Source organism: Rhopalosiphum padi, chromosome 4, assembly GCF_020882245.1.
Source record: "Rhopalosiphum padi isolate XX-2018 chromosome 4, ASM2088224v1, whole genome shotgun sequence".
NCBI lineage: Eukaryota > Metazoa > Arthropoda > Insecta > Hemiptera > Aphididae > Rhopalosiphum > Rhopalosiphum padi.
The window spans coordinates 1931183-1958030 of record NC_083600.1 but is presented as its reverse complement, the minus strand read 5'-3'; the positions used below and the strand labels follow the sequence as shown (position 1 = coordinate 1958030).

The window sequence follows — 26848 nt, the reverse complement described above, 5'->3', positions numbered from 1 at the left end:
TAAGAAAATGTAAATTGTACGATTTAATTTAAATAACATTTATTGTAATTATTATGAAAACTAATGGCCGCTGTTTCCGATTTTAATTTCAGATCAATAAAAAAATAAAAATAAATAATAATTAGAAAAGCGAATGAAATTATTGTCAATGGTGATATTATTTCTAAAAGTCATATATTTATCAATAGCTATAGTACAGATTTAGTCGAACATTGGTATTATCGAATGATACGCCTTGATGAATTGGAACTCACAGAATTCTGTTGGATTTTACACATGCAATGTATAATGTGGTACTAAAATCGAAGAAATATGTTTTGTTACGAATTTACGATGTGTGTAGGTATATTTTTGTTGCTCGATTACCTTAATTCGTTTTCGAGATATTTTGGTTTTATGTCACACCCGCGACGGTGTTTCTGAAGCACTTACGGATCTTTATGTCTAAAATACGATCGATAAAACCAATTGAATGTGGTGAGCAACGCGGGAATGGTAGCACACCATTAGTGGAATGAGAATAAAATCCTATCCGTTTTGGAACGATATGACAATAATATCCACAGTCAATAGTACCCTCGGGGGATATGCGTTCGGTTCTACTTCCAACATATAGCATGTACGTGAGGTTTATTCAGATGAAAGAAAAACGGTAATTTGAAAATACGCAAATAATAAAATGTAAATTTTTTTTACAAATAAAAACCAAAAATAAAATTATACCATTTGAAAATTATCCATACCTAATACCTATATATAATAATTTGTACTAAATTTGTATAATTAATCCATGGCTGGATAGAACTTGATAAATATTTACTTTTATTCACAAATATATTATACATTTTAGGTACAATGTTTATTCTTAGCTTATTATTTGTTATTGCTGTTGATTTATTTTGATATTGCTACACAATTTATTTATTTATTCATGAACAAATAAGTTTATTTATTTATTCATTTTATGACAAATGAGTTTATTGCAAGTATGCGATTATTCAAACACTTTACTTATCTGAATTTTATAATACATATCAATCTTGTTTTTTATCTTTAGTAGATATAACGATTAATTAAAATGAGTACCTATCATCATGTAGATAATACACATAATATTAAATATTTATTATAATTCTTTTTAAATTGGAAGAGATTTTTATAAGTACTGAGACTACTGACCGGAACTCCAATCGTACATTATACTCAATGAGTTTACTCAATTGACATGTTAAAGTTGTATAAATAAATAATTATTATTATTATAAATAACGTTGTAAATTATTATTATTGAAAATGACTTGAAAATTATTTATTTTATAAGTACCTACACTTATAAAATAAAAAAAATAAAAAAATAGTAGTCTGGATAAAGTAGGTTTACAGATGCTTCATTTTATACCATATTAACAATTAGTACAATAATTTTATTTTATTACGATGATGAATACTTTTTCATTTAACTGCAATTAGTTACACAGTGTAAAGTGTAATGTACCTATGTTATTTGTAAAACAATATTAATTCGTGTTACAATCTTGTGCATTCAATTATTATATTCTTTCTTACTTTTATACTTACATAATACATATTTTTTAAAATTCGAAATAAAAAAAAATAACAACTTAATACGTTTTGAAATTACATAATGCATTTTTATAATATATACATATTACATATATATGTATATAAATATATATATATATATATATGTATATACTAAAAGTACTGTTAAGTATAATTCTACTGATGTTGTTTACATCATATTTTAGTATGTACGTAATTTAATAATAAAAAGAAGTTTATGAGCAAACATAGTCGTAACTGTTTTTATTCAGAATATTTATTGCATTTCGATTTAAAAATATAGCTTATAAATTAGAATTTGTATCCATTGAGAGTAAATTCATTATAATTTACAGTTAATAAAGATCGAATATTGTTTTTATCTTATGATTGATTTTATGTGTACATATTATGTAAGTACAAAACTTAATAGCGCATGTTAACACACCTACTAATTATTATAAGTCTATTCTTGTAAATATCGAACCAACTACAAAATGTATATTATGCATTATACATCATCGCGTTAATTTTATAGAATATTTGTGGTTTTCGTGGCGACACATAGAGATTAATTAATTTACGTTTTAACCATAACAGTATTCCAAACATACTAACAATATGTTGACTGTAGTTTCATAGAAATTAATTAATAATTATATAAAATTTGAATAGTCTTGAAATTGCTAAATACAGTGCATAGTTTTCTCGTACTATTAAAAATTAATTATTCATTAAAAAATATATTTTTCTATTCTATATTTAAAATTTTTGTTTTAATTTATTAAAATATTTTACAATTATTATCGATATAAACAGAACCTAATTACGTTTATATTAAGAGTGAAAAGAACGGTCAATCGGTCTTACAATGTACAATTTTTGGATGTAATACATTTAAATAAAAATATTTAACACATACAATTTTTGTAACCTAACTATATATATATATATTTCTAACCTAACCCTATGTATAAACAAAAAAATATTATATATTCGTGGGCTAAAATGAAATTCATATTTGAGCCATTTTATACCAACCTATAGGGGTTGAAATAACAAGCTTGAAACACCCTCCGAGTCTCAAGGAATAAATTTATATAACTTTTATTGAAATCGTACTTTCTGAAATTAGCGTGTTCAGATATAAAAATTCTTCAGCTTTATAATATTAGTATAGATAAATAAAAATGAAGGTACCTAACAATAATCTTTTATAATACTATTACAATAGTTATAAGCCTAATTTATTTTATAATGAAACTAAACTCGTATATCATAACTCACGGCTCACGAGCAGCTATACATTCAAAATTCCCTTGTAAGTACCACGCAATTAAGTTTTGGAATTCTCGTCAACTGAAAGTATATATGTATACAATATAAATTGTACAATGTACATATTTTGAGGAAAATTCTATGCCTTTTAGTCAAATGTCCAGATTAAACATTGCTCGATATTTCACACTGTAATGTATGAATCCCTGTTGTTAAATTTTCAATTTGTATGTGACCTTATGCAATTAAATGAGATATTTATAATAAATTAAAATCCATAAAATGAATTTCTTAATTATATGCACTAGAATATTAAATATAGTAAATAAATATACATAGCATTAAAACAACAATAATGTGAACAATGCATTTTTTTTTGTCGACTCAGTCTATTTAGTTTATTTTAATAAATTAAAGTTGAAATGAATTCAGTTATAAGAAAAAAATATATATTCTAAAGATAAGTCTCAGTGTATAATTAGCAATGCACTTATTTTTAAATAAAATTGTTTTATTTTAAAGTTAATCACACTAAGTGACAGTTTAATTATGATGGAAACATTAATTGTAATAATACATATTATATGAAAGTCTAGTTTTCCATTATTATTTTATATTAAACATGTTTTTTAAAATTATTGTGTGTAAAATTGCCATTGATAACACTCACTAATAAAAAGATTTAATTTAGTTTGATTGTTAATATGTTTAATACAAGTTTTAAAGTATCAAAAAAAAAAAAAAGAAAAAAAATATTAAAAACACATAGTTTGTCACCGATTAGATCGTAAGGTACACAAAATCGTATACAGGTATGGTATAAAGTTTATGAGTATAGGCATAATCAGAAGCAGGAGTAGCAGTAGAAGCGCATATCGTCAAGTGTAACAATTAATTACGTTTGTAGTGTATACGGAACTTTGGGATTGACAAATTCCATTAATATTTTTGGGGTAGAAGACTGGATGTTACAGGGAGACAGACATTGAGAGATAAAGACAGTGAGCAACATAGGAAGAGAGAAAGAGAGAGTGAGAGAGACCGAACGAGTACGCTCTACTGTAGTGTGTCGCGGTGCTGGTGATGCTGCCGCACGATTTATATTCCGCATGCCCTTAAAATTTGATTAATGAAATATATTACTCCATCCCTGTTTCGCTTTTGGCCTCATACATCCCTTGCCACGCCATCACATCCTCTAAACAGACCCCATCTCGGCTAACTCGATCACTATTCTCGTGTTCCATATCTATTTGAACAACAATGGATTTCGGCATGTTGTGGGATTATGATGAGGCAAAAGCAGCAGCAGCAGCAGAACCGTAGGTGTAGTAAATACACATTTGCTGAAGTATCACATTGAAATTTAAGCTTTAATAGTTTTTTGCTTTTCAAACTTTATGCTGTTTATAGTGTTTAGTAGATTGGTGAACAGAGTTTTTTAATGTTTGTAGATTTTTTTAATAAATTGTAAAGTACACTTGAATTCCTCTTTAGTTGAACAAAATGATTGTTAGGAATATGGACGCCCACGTATAAAGCATATTTTACTAGAATATTAAAAGATATATAAGAATTATAAGACAATAGTTATTACTAGAACGGACACACATTTTTATGGATAGGAAGTGATTACTAATTAATTTTATGCGACTAAATCTTTAAAAATAAAAACATAATATTGTTTATTTATTAATATTATGACACTCCTTGATTTAAGTTTTGTTCTATTGTTAAAATGTAATTGAAAAAAAGTAATTGTTGTTAAAGACAAAATAAAAAAAATTGAGATAGTAGGTTTTATGTTACGTTGGAGAACACATTTTTAATGTTTCTGGATGTAAAGCGATAGGATCATAAATCATTTTTTTTTCTTTATTATTAGTGGTGCTAATTTCCATGTACCCCACGATATATTTATCACATTTTCATGTTCTAATTGGTTAGTATTAGATTGATTTTGAAGGATTTTAATCACGAAGTAGTAAAACTCTGTTAAATATAAACAATGGAGGGAAATTTGATAAACTTTCATAGGAGAAATATTTTTTTTTAGTTATCTAATTAATATTATTATAACAAGAATTTAAGTCATTGACTGTGAAAATGATAATTGAGAAAAGATATTAAATTGCAATAATAGGTCCACTGTCTTTATACTCTAATTCTATATTGAGTATTGGTTATCACAATTTCCAAGTGCCCCAAAATAATTTTAAAACAAAAAAACCCGAATATTTGAAAGACAGCTATTTATATGTATTGGTATTTTGTATTTTGTGGTTAAGACAATGAAATGCACTTGTAGAAGTGTCTATTTTATTTGGTTTGAAATGATAAAACGAGAATGTGATTTGGATACATTCTGTAGACGAGAATTTTCACAAGGAGATGGTTTTTGAGATGTTTATCTCCTATTTTGTACGACGGTTTGAGTTTATCACGAGATAGCAACTACAACATGTGTGCCACGGCTATACATCACCTGTGACAGTAATTTTTAAGTAAGTTATCAAATTTGAGCTAGAGACGCGAGACGCTCCTTTATCCCGACAAGGCAATGTTATATAGGTGGAACTCAATTTGTTTTTTCATAAAAGATGGACAAAAATTAAAAAAAAAAAAAAATAAGAAAAGGAAAAAATATAACTTGTTGTCAGCGCGATGTTTCATTATAAGCGGTTACGACTGGACTGGTAATTATATAAAGCTTAAAATATTTAACAAAAACATAACAATAAAATATAACTATCATTACCTTCATAACTGTAATTATAACGCACATCAATCAATATAAGTTTTCAATTTTATAGGAATATATTGATGTCAGTGTGAAATATAATTAGTTATTACGTAGTTATTGAATTCTACAATAAATATATAAATATATAACATTGATTGACAGCCATCCTACTTTTAGTTATAAGATTGATGACATGCTTTGATTTAAAAGCTATGGTGCTTTTTTTGACGCGCATTACTTTAAGAAAGTTTGTAGATGATTAAATAGAATAATGAGTGAGTTTAATGATACCTAAGACTAATGCATTGTATTTATATAATACAAATTAATATAATTCACGAATTAAAATAACTCGACACATACAATAGGCTATAATAGTGTTAGAACTTTAAGAATAATAACTAGGTACTTAAATATGTGTTATATCAGTTATTTTAAGTAGTATGCAATATATAAACCTGCAATAGCATTTTTGTAGCTGAAAATATTAATAGTTGTATTTAAATATAATACGAGTAAACTATAATAATATTATAACATTTTAAATATTGAGATAACTACAAGGCTACAACCATTAACAGAATTTTTAAAAAAAAAAAATCAGAAAAAAACAATTAATAATAACTTAGCTATTGATGATTGGACCGTAAAAAGACACTGCACTAAACTTTGAATATAATAATTACAACAGAAACCTAGTTAATCAATTAACTAAAAACTTCCCCACTCTTAATTTTCAAAATTATTGTTTCGTATTTTTTTGTTATATTTTAACAATAATAATAAAAAAATATATTTATGTTTTATCTGACACTCATTAATTCGTTTTTATATTTGAAGTAAAGTAATGCATGTACTTATATTGGTTTTACATTATAAAATGTACGTGTTTTTTTTAAAATTATTTTTGTGTGTGTGTGTCCATCATCACTTTTGTGTAGCAGTAAAAATGGTTCAATCTTCAACATTAAGGGTGGTATCTGATAGAAAATTAGATATAATTGTTACTTTGGAGTTAGGGGAGTTAAAATAAAAATTCCAAGTAATTTAAAAAAAAAATGGAAAAACTAAAAACAATTATGGAGAAACAGGAGTATTTCTACAATGAAAAAATCGATTTTTTTATTCTTTAGTGACTTGTAATTAAATTAGAAATAACCATATTCTATAAGAGTATATAAGTATAATGTAGATATTTGAAATAGTCATTAGATATTTTAAATAGTATTTTCTGAACGTGATAACATTTTCAAAGTATTTTAACATTTTTAAACTGTTTAGACATTTTAGCATTTAATATTTTGAGTTTACAGGATTAGCTCAGAATCGTTTTGCATGTGTAATGATTTATCATTGTATTCAAATTTAACACATACATTACTATGACTTATCCAATGAAGATAAACACTCCACACTTATTTTATATCAGAGTGCTTTCTTCCTTTTTACTATTTATTTTAATAACATTTTTTTAATTAAAAAAACTTAAACATTTAACACAATTTGAACTTGTACAATTTAAATAGAAAAAAAATTGTAATTTAATTAAAAATCATTTACCTTAATATATTTTATTTTAACCAAATATTTACAAGCTATGTCAACTTTTCAAAACAAATTTGAGAAAAGTATGTAAACAATAAAAGTAAATTGTAAAAATAATACACAAGTTTAAGAGTAATTTTGTAGCACTCGTATTATGTTTTAAATTATTATATTTAGATGGACGGAAAGAGCAATTTCGTAAGATATTTGTTAAAACTATTAGATATTAGTTGCTTAAAAATGTATAGTGAGTTAGTCCTACTGCTATATTCATGACTAATAATTTGAATTTCGATAGTATTATTCTTATGCGGATGTTAATCTATTTTTTATTCGTGCTATTTTTCCAACCGATTAGAAAGTCAATCTGTCAAAAAATTATTTTACAAACTTTAATCAAGTTCATTCTGTAATTCATTATTTTTTAACTTAAAAACTAAAGAAGTCAAAAAAAATACAATAGTTAACTCTTTAATTCGAAGAGTAACACAACTTTATTCATTTTTCTCAGACTTGTATGTTTGTGTCTATTATCAGTTAATTTTAGTTCTGACATTTTCCAGAATAGAATAGTCACGCACTCTCCAAAACAGTTCTATACTACATTACAATATATTCATAGAAAAAGGCATTACCGGTACATGTAGGTATTCGGTGCGACCACGTGGAATCCGCCAAACACTCAATCGAATTGACACCCGACATTTGAAAGCCCCAAGCGCATTTGAACGCTGCTCGTTTGCCGTACGTGTCGTTGTATTCAACCATGATCAACCTAGAATCATCAACGCTGATTGGCGGACACTTAACCATGATACAATCCGGTGGTGAATTCGACCAGTCTCCTGTATTAATAAACACAATAATATTATGATATTTAATTAATCCGTTTTTGCGGGGGTATTTTTTTATAAACATTTTTAATGTTCAATCAGATCGAAAAACCGAGTATTCGATTTAAACGTGTATTTGGGTAGTTCTATTTTTTTTTCCCAGCCACCGTCTGAATTCTTCTGGATTTAATTTTATTCGTCACACAAAAAAGTTTCTGGAATTCACGAGTGTCAAGGAATATACGTTAATTATTGTTGCTCTATCACGTTTTATTATTCAGCGTTTTTTTTTTCGTCCCTTTATTTTTTTTTTTTATACAACGTTACCGAAAAGATACATCCCATCAGATTTTTATGAGCTGTACACGAATTGCAAATAAAAGGGTGATAAATGTACATTTGAATCCGTCCCGCGGTTGCAGCTGTAGGAGAATTGTATGCCACGAGGGGGCCGCAGGGTAAAACCACGATTTGATCGACGCTTCTGCAATGCGTTTTATTTTGCCCTGTCAAATTCCAAAGTTTCTACCACCACCAGCATGACCCTACGGGGTTTCTTTTATTCCCCTTTCATTCCCGGGCAAGATGGTGGGGGTAGCCATCGGAAGGAGGGCTAGTGGTGAATAAAGAAGAGAAAACCGATAGACGCGCGCTTTTCAGTGGTAACTGCACTCGATCAATCATTCACACGGCCCCAGCTCCGCGGCATAAACTCCCTGTAAAGTTAAGTGGATTTGTGTTCGGTATGCCTGTATTATACCATTAAGTACCATTCAATCACCGAGCACACGTGTCGATACTATTATTAAACCAAACGTTTATCCGATCCCCCTGCACCCGCACGTTGTGATGGACTGCTGTCTATCATGGCCCAGCGATGTTATTGCCATAAATGGTACCCACTCACTCAGTCATATTTTTAACTTTCCTGTCCGTACCTAAAATTTTTATTCACGAAAACGCTATTGTTGTTGTACTATAGTCATGTTGTGAAAAATACTGATACTGCACAATAAATTATTATCTCAATATAATAATATTTTATATATCTACAAACAAATTATCATTTTTATGTTTGTATCACGGCATTAATAGTTGCGCATAAAACTTCAGTTTATTCCCTTTATCACTAATGTTAATTATTTTATTCGTGCTAATGATTTAAATTTTATAATTGATCTATAAAAGTTTTTAAATAAAATAAAATAAAGTAAATTATATTTTATACAAAATAGATATTTTCAAAGATACTCGTATTTTAAATGCTATAGGTACAATAATTGATATTAATTGAAAAATGCAAATATTATGAAGCAGTAAACTTAGTTAATTGACATTTTAGTATTCATCTTCGGATATTATGTGATTTAAACAATTTAATATCTAGATTTAATATTATGTTATATGTACAAATTTATTGTATAATAAGATTTAAGTTTAATAGAAAAAAAAAGTAATAAAAGGTATGTAAAAAATATAAGTAAACTTCTAAAATTTATTTTTGAATTGTAAATTACTTCAAACAAAATACATATCGCATAGGAATAAATAAATTTAATTTCTCTTTACATTTTAGATTGAGAGCAATGAATGTCATTACTTTTACAATGATGTGTGTTTTGTGTGTGTTCCTGACGTCTCCTTTAACCTTTATGAGCAGTAAAAATGATTCAATTTTTAACTTTGACGGTGATTTCTGGTGAAAAAAATCGGATCTAGTTGGTACTTTAGAGCAATAAAAAATAAATAAAGGTACAATACTTTTCAAAACAATAGGGTGAAAAAAATATGAAAAAATGGGAATATTTACGCAAAACTGTTTATGGAAAATTCTATTTGGTTTATCTGTTTAAATGCAAAGGTAAATAGTCCAATAGGCTTAAAGTTAGAAGTTCTAATATCTACATGTTAGAAGTTAAAATTTCAAATAAATTAGTCAAATTGCAAAAGTTAAAGAATTATTTTATAGATTAAAATTCTTAAAACGTTCTTTTTCAGTTGCTTAAGCTTGAAAGTTGAATACATGGTTATTTATCAGTTTATTTTACAATATTCTAAAAATTTTTAAAATAAATAAGACTTGTTTTTGAGGATTTAATATTTATAAACTTGCATATTAAAACAAAATATTCATCACAGAGACTATTTTCTTTCACGTATATTCTTTCTATACATTAATATATACATTTAATGCATAATAACATTTCAAAATATTTTCATTTATTTGAAACTATTTATACAATAATACTTTTCTACACGGTATTGACTTATAAGTTAATGATAGATCGTTATAATTATATAATGACATAATAGAAATAATAACAATTTAATAAATACGATTAAAAATAAATGTATTTATAACATAACATGAGTTTAATTTTATAAATATTTATTCGTGTTAAATCAATAAGACACTGATTACAGTTTAATAAAGTATATACATAACTAATATAAAAGCGTAGATTTTTAAGTTTATATAGGTTATAATTTATGCAAAATAATCCAACTTACGTTATTAAAAAAAAAATAAAATTGTGACTGAACAATTAAATTAAACGCAAAAGGTATCCATTGATTTTAATTAATTAGTTTTTAAAGTTCACATATTTAAAATTTGAATAACTAACAAATTCGAGGTATTAAGTGATTTAAATTTATCTTTATCTATATATAAATCATGGTTTTTGCATACTAATTTTAAAAGCATATTATATTCGTTATTTGAATTTTTCATGAGAAAACCACTAGTAGATAATTAATATATAACTGCGTTCAACATTTTAATTAATTGATTAATTTTGCGAATTGCATTTATATTTACTGTCAAAAAATAATTACATATATTCATAGTTTTTATAAAAATACAGTCCTACTTTTTAATATTATAGAAACACTTGATTAAGTGGGAAGTTAAAATGAGAAGCAACTGCCATAAACACATTTTTATGTAAATTTTGTATTTTTCTAATTAAAAATTATTTGGCATAGTTTTTGAAGACACAGTGGTGTATTTTAATGAAATATTTCCTATGTCTGGTCATCCACTGATTCTCAATGTTAATAAATCATATAAAATATACTTAGTAATACATATAGTGATATATGTCACTTCATTACTTCAAAATGTTACTTCAGTAGTGACCTGCTCAATAATGAGTGCACATTTTTTGATAATCATAATACTAACTGTACAACAGTGCTGTTACTTACATTCTGTCTATTGTTTAATTAATAATTTATAGATTTTGTTATAATTCAACGGTAGGTAATTAATTAATTGAGCGCATATATAATATCTAAATAACTTTCATATTATATTTATATCGTATTATGTATTATATACTGTATAACGCTAGTTTACAGCTTCCCCTAGCTTTATAATAGTTGTATAAATGATTGCATGTATGGTACATGGAAATTTCATAATCTTGTGAAACTTTAGTTAGCAAACTAATAATCAATTATACATAGCTGCATTCAAATTTTAGAGGCAATAATAAGTTCGCATGTAACGTGGTAACGTGGCCATAATAATAACGAAGTATTTTGTTATTGAACATTTACCATTATACATCTATAGGTACATTTAAAATTAAATACTCTCTTTTACTTATTATAATTATTAGGTTATAACTAGCAATTATTATATATTTACTAATATCAATAGAACGGTTTAATTAACATTAAATATCTTAAACACCGTACATATTTAAAATAATACTCGCTAAAATGTAATATCTTTAATGGACATTTAGTGTTAAAAAACACATTGAGAACGTTTTTTTTTTTTAATCTCAAGTAAACAACTAAACACGAATGTATGAATATTATTATAATATATACCTACACGCATGAGTTACATTTGGGTAAGGTTACATAAGGGCGCATAACATCCATGAATTGTTTGTTTAAAACTGTTTCCCGTGGAGAAGAATCACTTGATATATATTCTTAGTTAAAAAACAAAATTTTAACTATTAAAGGAAAAGAAATTTGTACCATTTTATTTTTGTATATCACTTGAAAATGTATCGTATTATTATTTATCGCGGTGGTGTACAAATGCAGTTTACTATTATATTTAAGTACTACTTAATAGTCTATACCTATATGCTTTAAGCGGGGCTGTGAGTTTATTGACTTTGTATATCGGCGAATTTAATTCTGAACTCAAAATAAGTGAAAATCAAATTCAAGACATTGCTATTCTAAACACGAATTTGTATTTTACATATAGACATTAGTACACAATATTATGAATGTAAATAACATTTTTTTTTGTGTGTTTCGCATCACATGTTTGGCGTAAAAAATATGGATTTGGCATTTGATACTTGATTAAATATAATATTTTGGTATAAAAAGTCTATACACTTTATATAATATTTATGATAATTTAAAATATCATGACCATTTTTTGTTTCTATACATTTTTTCCAAGAACTAATTTTTTTATTTTGTTTTCCGGGTATTCATAACACGCATAATATTATGTTTAAATGTATTTTTGATATTTTATGAATATTTTACCTTTCAAACCATATACACATTGTTTTGAATTCTGTGTGAATAATTTATTTTGTGAGTAACCACTGACACAAACTACTTTTAGTATTAATGCACGTGCTTATTATACAACGTACACAATACTATTATTATTAGATACTAGAGCTCTATGTTATAATAGTGTAACGTCGTATTGTCTTTACGTATTTTCCGCATGTACGAATGTAATAGTGTTTAATAATATACCATTTTGTCGTTAACGTATGGGTAGTACGTAGTATTGTAAACTTTGTAATCGTACAAGTTACGTAATTTTCAAGGAAGTTTCAGCTGTACGTCGAAGATCTACAAAATCAGGTGTATATTCGTTGTCGCTGAGACAGTGACCTCGTTAGATATAGCGCTTACAAATTTTGGTAAAAAGACTTTATATGTACTTCCATATTAAAATGTAATATCGTTCATTGAATATAAAATAATTTATTTATAAAATGGGTCAACGGTCAATTTACGTTAAAATGTTTTATAATTATTGATTTATAAAACGAGTGAATTATTTTAAGGTACAAGGGTGCTTGAATATGTTGTTTTTAATTGTGATAGATTATAAGTCGTGTTGTTGTGTTGGGTTAAGTTTATTAGCATAAAATGCACCTAAGTTGTGACTCGTGAACTCAATTTTTTTGTTTTAAAAAATGCCTTTTTTTTTCACGAATAAATGATTCATTTATAGGTTTTATTTATCGGTCTTCTGGAGAAGCGTTGGCAATCGAGAGGTAAATAAATGTCGAGGGGTCTGCCCGGTAGTAAGTCGTGTCGTTAACTGCGTGTCAATGTATATCACCATTCGCCAATATAATATAGTTTTCTGATGACTCATGCCAACCATTATCCACTTTATTGCACACCTACTGAAGACGTAATACAGTGGCGTATAGCGAATCTGTAACTCGACCATCGAGGGATTACAGTTTTTCGATACAGCTCTGAATGCTCTGATTAATACGGACGGGGCTCTGTGTTGAAGACATGCGACTTGCGCTACTTGAATGTTTTTTTTTTCAAAATAGCAATAAGAGTTTCTCATAATATTTATAATGATTACACAGATGTATACGTATGTAACTGTAAATATAAATTAAAAAAAAAAAAACAAAGATCCGACTTCAAAAGAGTTGAAATTATCTACTTATCCCTCCCTTCAAATGCTTACGACCCCGGTGTTGTACGTATAGTAGACCCATCGTCACACACACACACCCAAAACTAACAAAAAAGCACAAAACACACAACCGTGGCTATGTGTGTGTGTGTTTGTGCGTGCGTACCATACGTGTGCATGTGACACACTACACGAATTCGTCGTAAGGTATGCAAAACACGGAAAACCCATAACGGCGGCGTCGGCCTGGAAAAGGAGCAGCCAGGGGATGCAGCAGTAGAGGGACTATAGCGTTGTGCACGATTTATACAAACAAACACGTCGACGTTGCGTGTATAATACATATGTATGCGTATAATAAAGCGCGTGTGTTGGTCGCCTTAATAATAATAATAATATTTTATCACACACCTCTTCACCCGTATTATAACACTATTTCAAGCAAAATCGTTACCATATGGGGATGGTCGGTTGTCATCGTTGCGTCACATCGCCCCTCAAGTCGGTAAGCGGAAGACTTTGGGTGGTCGGTCGGTCGGTCGTCCGGTCCGTCGGGTGCACAATGCATGTACACAGTATATTATACAATGCAGTTATTTACTAGTAAATGGCTGTGGTATACATCAGTGATATATGCAAGGTTTTGTAAAATGGAGAGGTTAATTTTTTTTTTGATTTCCGGTATTATTTCACTTATAATATTATCAGTATATTCACTAGTTATAGGTATCGTTTGCATACACATACACATATAAAAATCATTTATTTCAATTCGTTTCAAAATCTATATTAATTCTAATTATATACATTTCAATATGTACACAGCTTAAATAAAAAGGTTATTTACAATAACTTCAATTCTATCGATAGTCTTGTTTTTCATTTTTCGACTACAAATGTTAATGAATGACTGAATAACTCGATCCATCGTAAATTATATTTTTTAACTGAGAAAGTTTATTGAATATTTAACTGCATATAATGCAACGATAAGTTTTCAATTTTATTTTTTTTAGAAACTATGGGAAATAAACTAAAAACAATAATAAACAATCGAAATGCAAAAATAAATTACAATATAATTGATTTAATCATAGTAGTTTGGTCTGTAAAAATGTTAACATTTTTTTATATTTTTATATTTTAAATGGTACTTATTTATTTTAAAAATGTATGTTCTATAGTTTTTGAGAATATATGAGTGCCTATATGTGCCTCAGGTACTCAACACATACATTTATAATGACGTATTTAAATCAGACAATTAGTTTAATTCAAAAAACTTATTTACTTAATGTGCACCCAAATATTATTTACCAACTCATGTATGTGCTGTTAAAAGTAGTCAGATATGTATATTAATTACAGGAGTAATGAGTCTAGAAAATCCAAAAGGTGCTTCAGGTACTCAACACATACATTTATAATGACGTATTTAAATCATACAATTAGTATAATTCAAAAAACTTATTTACTTAATGTGCACCCAAATATTATTTACCAGTACATATGTGTGCGTTAGACGTACAGTAAGAAATATATATTATATTAATTACAGGAGCAATGAGACTAAAAAATCAGAATAAAAAGTATAGAAAAAAGGGGGAAATGAACATCTATATAACCAAAATATCATTAGAATTTACAGAAAAACATTTTTTGGAAGCAATGTGGTTCAAATTATTACTCAATAGTCCCCCAGTATATAAAAAGTAAGCAATGACGATGATTGACACTATGTAATAACAAAATAAATAAAGTTTGACCTACTTTAAATAGTCATGATAGTGTAGTATTGAATCAAAACATGATAATTTATCAAATTTAATTACTAAAAAAAAATTTTGAGAGACGTGTCTGCAACCAACCACCCTGTAGTATCTCCGGTGGGCAAACGCTAATACGCTGAAGTCCGTACTAAATATATGTGTGTTGGGAATCAGTTTGTACGTTCCCAAATTAACTCAGGAATCAATTAATGCATAAAGTATGTCTCGGAAATCAACTCGCCCTCGCCAAAAAAAATATAACAATGAGCCGGAAATAAGAGGAGGGATCCCTACATACGGTAATACATACATTATAGTATTATACATTATACAGTGCATATAGTCAGAGATATAGGAATAATAGTGCCTACCTAATACCATATTATACGATGGGTTGTATGTATTTTAGTGTCCGATCACTATCGAAACTACCTAACGGATCAAAGAGATTAGGTACCCGCCTATAACTATTCGTACGTACAGAGCCGTTTTCTCACAGTGCTTTTTTCATTATAAAATAACGATATTTTGTAGGTATATATATATCAAAGCTCCGAATTGCAGCCATCGTCAATCACGATTTCTCTACGTAACGGTGGTAAAACGCACATTTATAGAACGTTCCATTCGTATGGTTAAGGTCACATATTCGCGTTAAGGTCTGAGCCAAGTGAGAATTTACTATTTAGTTGTACAATACGAGTACAATGTGACTTTTTCCCCATAACGTTTTTACCCATTATGTCAGAGTAGCAGTAGCAGTAGTAGTAGTAGTAGTTTTAGTAGGAATTTCAAAAGTCACACGTGACTAAAAATTTAACACATAATATATGATACTTCAAATAAGTCAACTTTAACATATTTGAATAAACAAAAAAATTATTGGTAAGTCACGATAAATAAAAGTTTACTGTTCATTGTTTGATGCCTAATAATATATTTTGGAAAATAATAATGATTAGTCTTAACATATTTAAATTTATAAACTAGGAATATCATTACTCATTAATAATAATTATTTTTTCTTAATTTTGTAGGTGAAAGTAGGTATGATAACGTAATAAATAATACATATTCAAAAATAAATATAATAATTAATACATTTTAATGACTTTATTACGATGATAAGTAGTTATACCGTATAACTATTATTTATTGATATTTTAAAAATATTTCTATTGATCTGTACATTTTTCACAAAACAGTATACTGTGTATTGCGACTAGTGGTTTGTCACGATTTTAAATTAAAAACAACATAGCACAATAGCTTATACCGCGCCAAGGCAATTGTTCCGATCGTATCCTATTTTATATTATTCTGAACGGAAACGAAGAATCTATGATGTCTTCTTTTATCGAAATACCCTTTTTGAGGCAGTATAAGTACTTTAAAAGCTACAACTGTCTAGACATAAATACCTATACTTGGAATTTTTCAAAATTGCAATTCTTCAGTTGTTTTAATTAAAACGTTGAAGCTTTAGGTTTATCTTATGAATTTTAAAATAATGTGTTATTAATTTAATCACAATTATTTGAAACTAAGTAACGTGTTTATTTAATATTTTAAAAGTTATTTAATTTATATTAAACTCTGAGAATAACTTTTAAGTGAGGAAACAATTCAAACTATCCAGATTGGCGTGATGTCATTCTAAGAAATTGGCAAATATTATAATTTTAAAATATTTATAAAATGTTATATAATGTTAATAATTTATAATTATGTCTTGAATTAATCCACGACTTTTATGGGATATTCAAACTGTTGTAATTATTATATTGTGATTATATCTATAGCATAGTTGTTTTTATCTAGGCGTGTAACCGATATCTGAAACGTGGAAAAAAATATTTTTTTTTTTTTTATACAACAAGAAATTTGAATGATACGTCAACAACACGATATTTTTTTATATTTTATTCATTAAAAGTGAAGTAATTAGTTTATTTTAGTAGGTATATCTTCAAAATATAAACGACTCACGTACATAAAAAGTGTAGGTACACATTTTGTAAATTTTTTTTTTATTAAGGATAAAGTATGCTAATTTACCGAGTCCTTTTAATCTCTGGGAAAAAATCTTTTTTAGGGTCTGAAAAGATTTCTCTTATATGACACGTATCGTATAACACGCACACAGAGGGGAAAAGAGAAACGCGGAAAACTTTAATTGCGAGGGTCGCATAAGAGTTTAATTAAAATTCCGTCGAGTACTGTTTGAGATGTACCTACTATTTGCCTTTGGATACTAGCTCACTTCTGTTTCCTTTGTTGATATTATTATAGTTTTTTTTTATTTTTATTATTTTATCCAATAGTAGCAACACAGTTTGATTAAAAATAAGTCATATTAATATTTAATAACAAATAGTATGGAAACTGTAAGAATAACTAATAAGAAATACTCTATTATGACAAACTAATGCATTTCTAATATACGATTATTAAAATATAGAGGAATATATATAGTTTCATACAAGTAGAATCAAGATCAATATTTTCTTTTAACATCATTTAAATAAATAGTAAAATTAAATTGGGTTTAGTTGTTTGTTGAAATTAAGATTTAAAAGTGTGTACTTATATATTTTAAATGCATTCTTTATAATTATATATTACCTATAATAAGACTATACATATTATACAGTACCTTATAAAGTATCTACACATTAAATTAATATATTTTTTTTATAAATGTTATTTATTTTATTTCAAATTAATAATATGGGTATATTAATTGAACGGTGTATAAAGATGCTTATTAAACTATACTATTTATTTGAAAATTTAGTTTTTAAAATAGGTATTACCATACTAATCCTATTAACATTATTTTACGTAGTTATTAAATAATTATTTATTTCTTATTGTTTGCTAAAATGATTTTATTCAAGATAAGTATCAGATTGTACATACATATACAACATATAATATAAATCTTTAATATTATATTTTTAGACTTTAGTAAATAAATTAATATAAATATAGGTAAGTACACATTTTTAATAATGTTTCTTTAACTTGGAAATACGGCAATATTAAATTTCCTTAGAACAATAAGTTAAAGCATTATAAATACAAGTCTAGCTTACTTGAATATTCATTATAAATTTGTAAATCAGTAAATTAGTACAATTTTTATTGATAATGTATTTATAAATTATTCAAATTTTATAATTATTTAATGTTTGAATTCCACCAATTCGATAAAAGAAATAAAAAAATAAAAACTAATAATAAATAAAGTATTATAATGATTTTTTCCATATGAAATATTGTTTATTCATTACGACTACAATTATTATAATTAATTATAAACAAGACTTATCTATTTTCACTACCTAATTACAAGAGTAACTATAATATCATGTTTCGATTTTCTAATTGTTATTATAAATATAGAATTCTTGTGAGTTGTGACTATACTCGTTCAGTTTCTACAAGCAGAAGATCTACCAAATATGTATAGCAGATATTCAATTAAATGTATAGGTTTATTTATAAATATGACATCAACAATTACGTATTACATTCATTGATCAAATAATTTATATAGGGATTCATTAATTTCACTGACAACATATATTTAGGAAGATTTAATTAAGTATTTATTCAGATTTAGCATAGGTACTTTATAGGATTAGGTTTACGGATGGTCAAATGTATTAGTGAATCCTTTCAAATATAATATAATATAATGTATATATGATATCACTCTCAAGTGTCTTTTCTGTGAATTACTCAAGTGGTCCTAATCAACAAACCCATCCTCGTTTTACCCTTGTAGTTTATTCAAAGTTTTAGTGGGCGTTATCTTGTGTTTGACATGGGACAGAAATACAGAATAATAGTAAACAAGTTTTACTCAACCGTTGTGTTTGTGGCTAAATGTTAATCAAAAGTATACAAAGTACCAGCGCAATACGATTGTGCTCATTTTACCTTTTTACCTCCAAAATACACAATACGATAGCACATTTTTATCTTTTTTTATATTTAACAAAACCCATCACGATTGTTCACAAAAAAATACTTTTTATTGTTAAGAAATTTATTAATTTAATAGTATTTTAGTGCCTATACTATAGTAACTATATTATGTTCCTATTACGTTTTTTTACAATAAAAAAATTAATTATATTATAGTTTATTACATATGGCATTATAAACAGTTTAACATTTCAATAAACCTTTAATAATAGGGATCGAAAAAGATTTTTTTAACATCAGTTACAACCTTGTTTTTTTTTTAATTGTTCAACACTGTAACCGCAACTGAAACCAAAAGTTTTAAAATCTAGATTAAAAAAATCATAACTAAACCATAAGACTTTAAAAGCCTGTTTACAAATTCCAAACCGAAACCGAAAAAAATAAACCCATTAAAATTAAATTAATATTGGTTTCTTCAATTGTTATAAATTGTTTATAATATTAATTATTCTAGTTAAAATAAGTATCTTCATACGAAGAGAATATTATGTTTGAATTTATTAAAAATTCCCGATGATATTATATAAAATATCAATAATAAAAATATCATCAAGTGACTTAAAAATTTCCAAAATTGAAACCATTTAAATTTGAAACTATTTAAATCCTTGCCTATATAATTAAACTTAAGCGACATTATACATAGTATAAGAATACAATATAATATACAATATTTCATGTTTGTATGTATATATTATAATATACAACTAAATATTAGGATCATTGATCATTATAAACATTATAGAACAATAATGATTTTTTTTTAAAACTAAAAAATAAAAAACATCTATTATGCGTAATCGTATTATATTTTTCCAAATATAAAAAAGGTAATAAGGTAACAAGTGCGTAATCGTATTACACACTTATGTGCATATAATGAACCTATCTTATTTTTAAGAATTTTACCAATGATGATTTAAATTTTTTTTTTATTATTATTATTTTGTATTAAACATGATAATCTAACATTGATGGTATACCTTAAGCAATATATTCTAATTTAAATTTTTTAAGTTGTTTTCAAAAATAATAAAAATACAACAGTATTTTTAGTTATTATTTTGATGTAGGTACATACTATTAGTAAATTACGTATTTTTAAAAAATATCTTATAGAAATATTCAATTATACTTTTTTTTCTTGGTGCTTTTAGTCAGTTAAATGCAATTTAACTAATATATAAACATTTTTTTCTGACTAATAAAAAAAATTATTCATAAAAAATGTATATCAATAAAAAAAAAGAATATTAAGTTTGAAGGAACAATGAGACAGACATTAAAATGTAATAAAGATTAAGATTATATTATATCAAGACAGTAGATTTGATTGAATCACAACTTCGTTATTGTTATTATATTACAAAATATATATACCTACAACAGCCGTGTAAATAATATAGTATTGGGTTGAATCCATTTAAAAATAGTATTTTACGTTTCAAACTTATTCGGTATTTCTTTGTCGTTAAATATGATGTTTAATTAATCCTAAGTGCATTTTAGAAATGTATTATAAATTACACTTTTAAACAAAAACTTTGCACTCACAAATGTACTCTAATATGTACAATATGGAAGCATACTCAAAACAGTGAAAACAGACAGTGAAATAACTAATATGTTTCAAAACTACAATGGTAATTTAATAGTTGTTTACCAGTTTAACTCCACGATTTCTAATTACATTCAAAACTTATCAATAACGGCCTAACTGTTTAAAATAATGATAATAACATATTGTACAATAATTGTTCAAGACGTGCGTCAATTTCTACAGATTCGAATTGATAATATATTATATAACTTGATCAAACATCCCGAAAATCGTAAAAACACTTAACACATCGTCAAATAGTTTTCAGTTTACTAAATTCCATATTTTTATACAAACATAACTTCTGGCTTATGTGTGTTAATTATTATCTTTTGTATTCCCTACAATAATAAAAAATAGCAAAAAAATGTATAAATATAAAAACTGATAAATAATTATAAATATTATTAATACAATAATTATTACAATAGATATTTTTAATATAACGACTGTGAACTTTGAAAGTTAATTTGCGAATATTTTTAAATTATTTTTTAAGTGACTACATAATTTTCGAATAAATTAATTTTGAGAGAGAGGAGGTAATAAAAGATGTAGAACTTTATATATCTGAAAACGAGTTCTTAACATGGAGCCATTTTCATTACATCTATTTTTTTTTATTATCCGTTTGATTTTCTAACTGGGTAGTTTTTTTAATTTAATCAATGTATTATTTATATGACATACTTAACGCACTATTTATTTAACAAAAATTGTTTTATAACAAAATTCCTGATTATTATAATTCATTATTTTGATTATTTCAATATTTTCTTTTAGTCTCGCATACTTATTATAATGTACGCATCTATATTTGTTATATTAATATAATGCTAAAAAGTAAAAATATTATTAATTGATTAGTATAATATTTTTATCAATAATTATTGAAAAATTCAACTTTACCAAAAACTTAATGTAAGTTTAATGTAAGATTTTTTTTTATATGATTATTAAAAGGTTTGGGACTTTTTACTTTATATCCTACAGAAAACCAGCTAAATTCATTAGACTTTCCTACTAGAAAATATATTTTGAAATGGAAAATCTAAATAATGTTATTATTCTAAAATATGATGGAAGACATAAAAAAGACACATATACATCATTGTAAAATCAATACATTCATCGCTCTGCTCAAAATCTAAAACATTCCAGAATTAAATACATTATGAGCTTCATTCAAAATTTAAAATATCTTGGAATTTTGTTATTTTATTTAAAATATTTGCACGCTTATTAAATTCTAAAATTACCTAGTTATTTGATAAATGATAGGATAAATAAATATTTTCCAAAACTATTAACGAATATTTCCAACACCTTTATTTGTCAAAAATTCTATAAAATATAATTTTCATTTATCTAATACTTATATTTTTGTAGATGAAACATAATATCAATTTATAATATATTTTGAAGTATAGAATAGTGGTATTATGTTGAATAATGTTAATTTCGAATAAATTCTATGCTCATAAATCAATAGGATTTTAAATACATGAATGCAAAATTTGATCTACTAAATAATATTTTAAGTGAGTTAAACAATACTATAATGAAAATTCAATATTGCTTGATTTTTCTATTAAACAATAGTTATTGTTGTTGTATACATATAATACTTGATAATTCTTCTTCAAAGTCAGAATAATACTAGTAAAAGGCTTGAATGGTACGATCTACGTGGTAAATGATTTTTTTTTAATCGTATTTTTTTGTTTGACGTAGATAAAAATAAACGTTTAAATGTATGTCTAATCTTATGAATTACTAACAATAAAATATGTTTACAGCAATACAAGGTTAAAGTTGATTAAAATGGTTTTTATGAATAAAGTTTAAAGTATTACGAATTTCGAACGAGTTGTTATAATTAGTTATAACTTTATTAGGTAGGTATTTAAAGTTAAGATGTGTAGAGTGGAGTGTCACAGGGTTATTCCGCAAAATGTTGGTCTACCAAATGGTTAGTCCGTTCATCCAAACTTTAAATACTTATAACGAATTAACTAACCTAACCCATAACCTAACGTTTCAAGGATTATTCTGATGTTGATAGTACATGTGTTATTAGATTTGTAATATTTATGTTTAACAATTGGAAATAAATCAAGCGAATTTAATTTAGACATTTCAAATAAAATCATTTAAACACATTTTCTAAAAATCTATATTTCATAAATCCATTAAACAAGATAAACGATAATGTATTGAGTTTATATTTACTTAATCAACAAGACTTTCTTGATTCATTTAAAAATTTATTTGTCGATTGATCAATCATTTCTAAGTATTCTATTTGAAATAAAATATAGATTAACAATTAAAATTTTAAAATTACAAAGTCTAGGTTTTTAGTTAATATCTTTTTTAATCAGTAATCACTTATTTTTCAAACAATAAATGTGTATAAAATTATAAATAAAATAAATATTTTTTCAATTTGTTTATAAATGAAAAATATCACCTATTTACATAATTTATATATAAAAAAAAGGAAGTCTCTAAAATACTGTTATATATGTAGAAAATGCTTAAGTGGTAAAGAATGAAAAAGTTACGATTCCGAATTGCTATAAAACAAAATTACAAAAAGTTGACTTTTTATAATATTTAATCCAAATTTCTTTTTAAAAATGAGAAATTGACGTTTATAAATTAAAACATTGTCATTAATTTATTTTTACAAAAAATTTTAATTAGGATATAATTATTATTACTTTTTAGTACTTACGGTAACTTTTAATTGATTTAGTAACAGTGAAAATTAAAACTTAAGATAGTTAGTGTTTTGTATTCACGTCGTATGCCGTTAGTTTGGCTATTCAATTGAATTATTCACATTTCTACATACATATTGCTTGTTTTAATCTTGTAAGAAGAAAAAAGAGGTTGTACATTTGAAAATAATATTGTGTATAATATTATTATGTAAGTTTTACATATCATAAATATTTAATTATTTTTAAAGTATAATATTGAAATATATTTTGCCTCTCTTAGGGACATAAAATATCATAAATCTGCCGTTTCGAGAGAATATTAGGTTTGTATACATTCATTGGCGTACAGGTGAGAGGAGGGGGGGTCCGGGATAAATCCCCACCCATGTACAAAAAATAATAAATAAATAAAAAAAATTCACATTTGAAATGTTTAAAATGAAAAATATACAGATTATGTAAAATTCGACGTGTGTTTAAAATGTAGTATTTGTCAATTGCAGAATATTATGACGGAATCACAAAAACGTTAATTTTCCGTCTGAGGCGGTATAAAAATAGACGTTAGTTATTGGCATAAAAACTGTTTTCATGTAGATATTAAATAATATCGTTGTTGTCGTTATTTGTCAATTATTGTCTTAGTGCTGTGCTTGTGGGCGTGTCTATTTTAGTAGCGGCGTCAAAATATTATTTTAATTTATAATTTAATCCTCCCCCTAAAAGAAAATTTAATGTGCGGCACTGTATACATTGCGGCGTTTACCTATACACACCGAGTCGTATATTACAATATAACACATATTAATAATATACTCGACATCGGGAATACCGTTCTGCAATAATGAACTTGCGGTGCCTATGCATTCATTTCAAGTGAATTATGGTTTATCGCGTCTTACAGCCGCGTGGTCGTCGGGCGGATTGATCATAACGTCCTGTTAAAATGTCCGAGTGTGACGAGGAAAAAATAAATGCTGAGCTATTTTATAGATAGATACTTACGCCGCCGCCGCAGTGTCGTATATACCACTTCGACGGACTACGTAATTCGGAACTCGGCGATCACAATACAACTCACGAACGGGGCCCCGTCACCGTTGAGACAATAAACTTTGCAATAGCTACAGTAGTTGTATAATGTTATTATATGTACTCGTACACACACACACACACACACATAAAAGCGACCACCACTCTGCCGTTTGGTGTTTAAACGCGCTGTGTTCCACGGGCTGAACCGGGAATCGATTCTGTTTCGAACCAATAAATATTAACGGCTATCTTAAAGCGTTATTATATACACACACACACACACACACACCCCAAAGTTAACCTATTTCACCCGGTCCCTTACGTATCTCAATACCGCATCAACCCCATGGCTGTGTGTTCAGCCACAGTTGTATAGTTGTAGTAGCATCAGCGGCAGCCGTTCCGGTTATTCAATCTCGTTTACCCGCCCCTGCAACAACAGCCCGCCGTATAACGGTCGCTTTCAATTGTTACAATAATAATTATTATTATGCGAACGTCTCGCGTAATTGTAAACGTTATTTATACAGAGTAGGTATACAGAGACCCGACCGACCGACGGTGGCGTTTAAATAACACTCCGCTCTTGAAATCAACCGTTTCAACGTGGTCGATGGCCATCAATAAACGCGCGTTATAACGGAATTAATCAAGAAATGTGTACATATAACGGGACAGGTAGGTACGATAAGTCGAAACAACATAATACAATAATAATCGGACTTGTTGAATAAATACTGTAGGACACGGGCCAAAATATTATATTAATGTTTGTGAACTTCCGCTGTTTCGACTTTCAGTCAACCGCGAGTTCTGACGTGCCTATGTCTACTGAAAAATAGCGAGCACGTTGTTACTTCTGAGTTGTTACTTGCTAGTTCGAGCAAACTGAAGGGCCTACACTTTCTTTTCTTTTACTAGAACTTTTCACACACTTATCTCTAAATACATACCATTAAAAAGTTTTTACTTTTTTTTGAAATAATATTGAACAAATTGTTTTTGTTTATTAAAATATAAAATCTTATGTTGAAAACTATAATATAAGAAAACTGTTGTATAAGTATAATATTCATTAGTATCTTACATGATTTTATCTCAATATTATTTTTTAAACCATTTATTTTTAAATAAAAAGTGGCTATATTATTATTATATTTTTGAGATCCTTTTTATTTTTAATTTCAAAGACCGTTTGTCTGAGTTACTGGTATCGATTTTTTTTAAAATTTATTACATAATATATTTTCTTAAACAATACCTGTTTTGTAGGTTTGTGTACAAAATCAAAGAGAATAAATAAAACAATATAAAAGGTCATTATTTTGATTAAATAATTTGTCAACAAAGAAAAGATCTAAAAATTTCTGAGCTTAAGAAAACTATCTTATAAATATCAATAATATATAAAACTAAACAAACAATATATCAATTTTTTAATAAGATATTTGGTTTCTTGTCTTCATCAAACATGTCATATTATATATTTATATCCTATGTGAAGTTTTGCTATGTACTCTTTGAGATTACCATATTTCATATTCTCCAATAGAAATTAAATTATATTTCATAATATACAAAAAAAATTAAAAACCATTCAAGAAATGATATTTTAAATATTTTTTGTTCTTACTGTGTCTAGGATCACGTGTGTAAAATTATGGTATTAAGAATATTATTTAGAATTTTAAAACAAAAATCACTAAATATATTTACCTATTTGATGAACAATTTCAAATATAAGACTGAAAAACGTGTAATAATATCATGTTGAAGTGTAGAAGTTTACCAAATTGATAATGATAACACCAAAGTACAAAAAAACGAAAGATATAAAAAACAACTTGAAATTTTGCTTAGTTTGGATAGTAATAAATATAAGGCTATATTATTATACTAAAAGTACAAAAACTACGCACAGGTGTTGTAGCCTGGAAATTTGGCAAAACAATATGTCACAGCATGACAGTCACATTAATGATACGAACTTAACTTAATACAAATAAAGGTGGTATCACATAAACATTATATGATTACCGTATTACAGATGATGATGACGATCATAATAATAATACCAGGTATTCAT

General features: G+C 26.5%; 1 protein-coding gene across 3 annotated transcripts in view; it reads right to left on the bottom strand.

The window, feature by feature from the left end:
• Positions 1-26848, bottom strand: part of LOC132929017 (locomotion-related protein Hikaru genki) — a 120234-nt gene that overhangs the window by 12585 nt on the left and 80801 nt on the right. For all 3 annotated transcript variants that reach the window (XM_060994040.1, XM_060994041.1, XM_060994042.1), the window contains exon 8: positions 7765-7974. In XM_060994040.1, coding sequence (XP_060850023.1) covers positions 7765-7974 — 210 coding nt within the window. The remainder of the gene's footprint in view (positions 1-7764; positions 7975-26848) is intronic.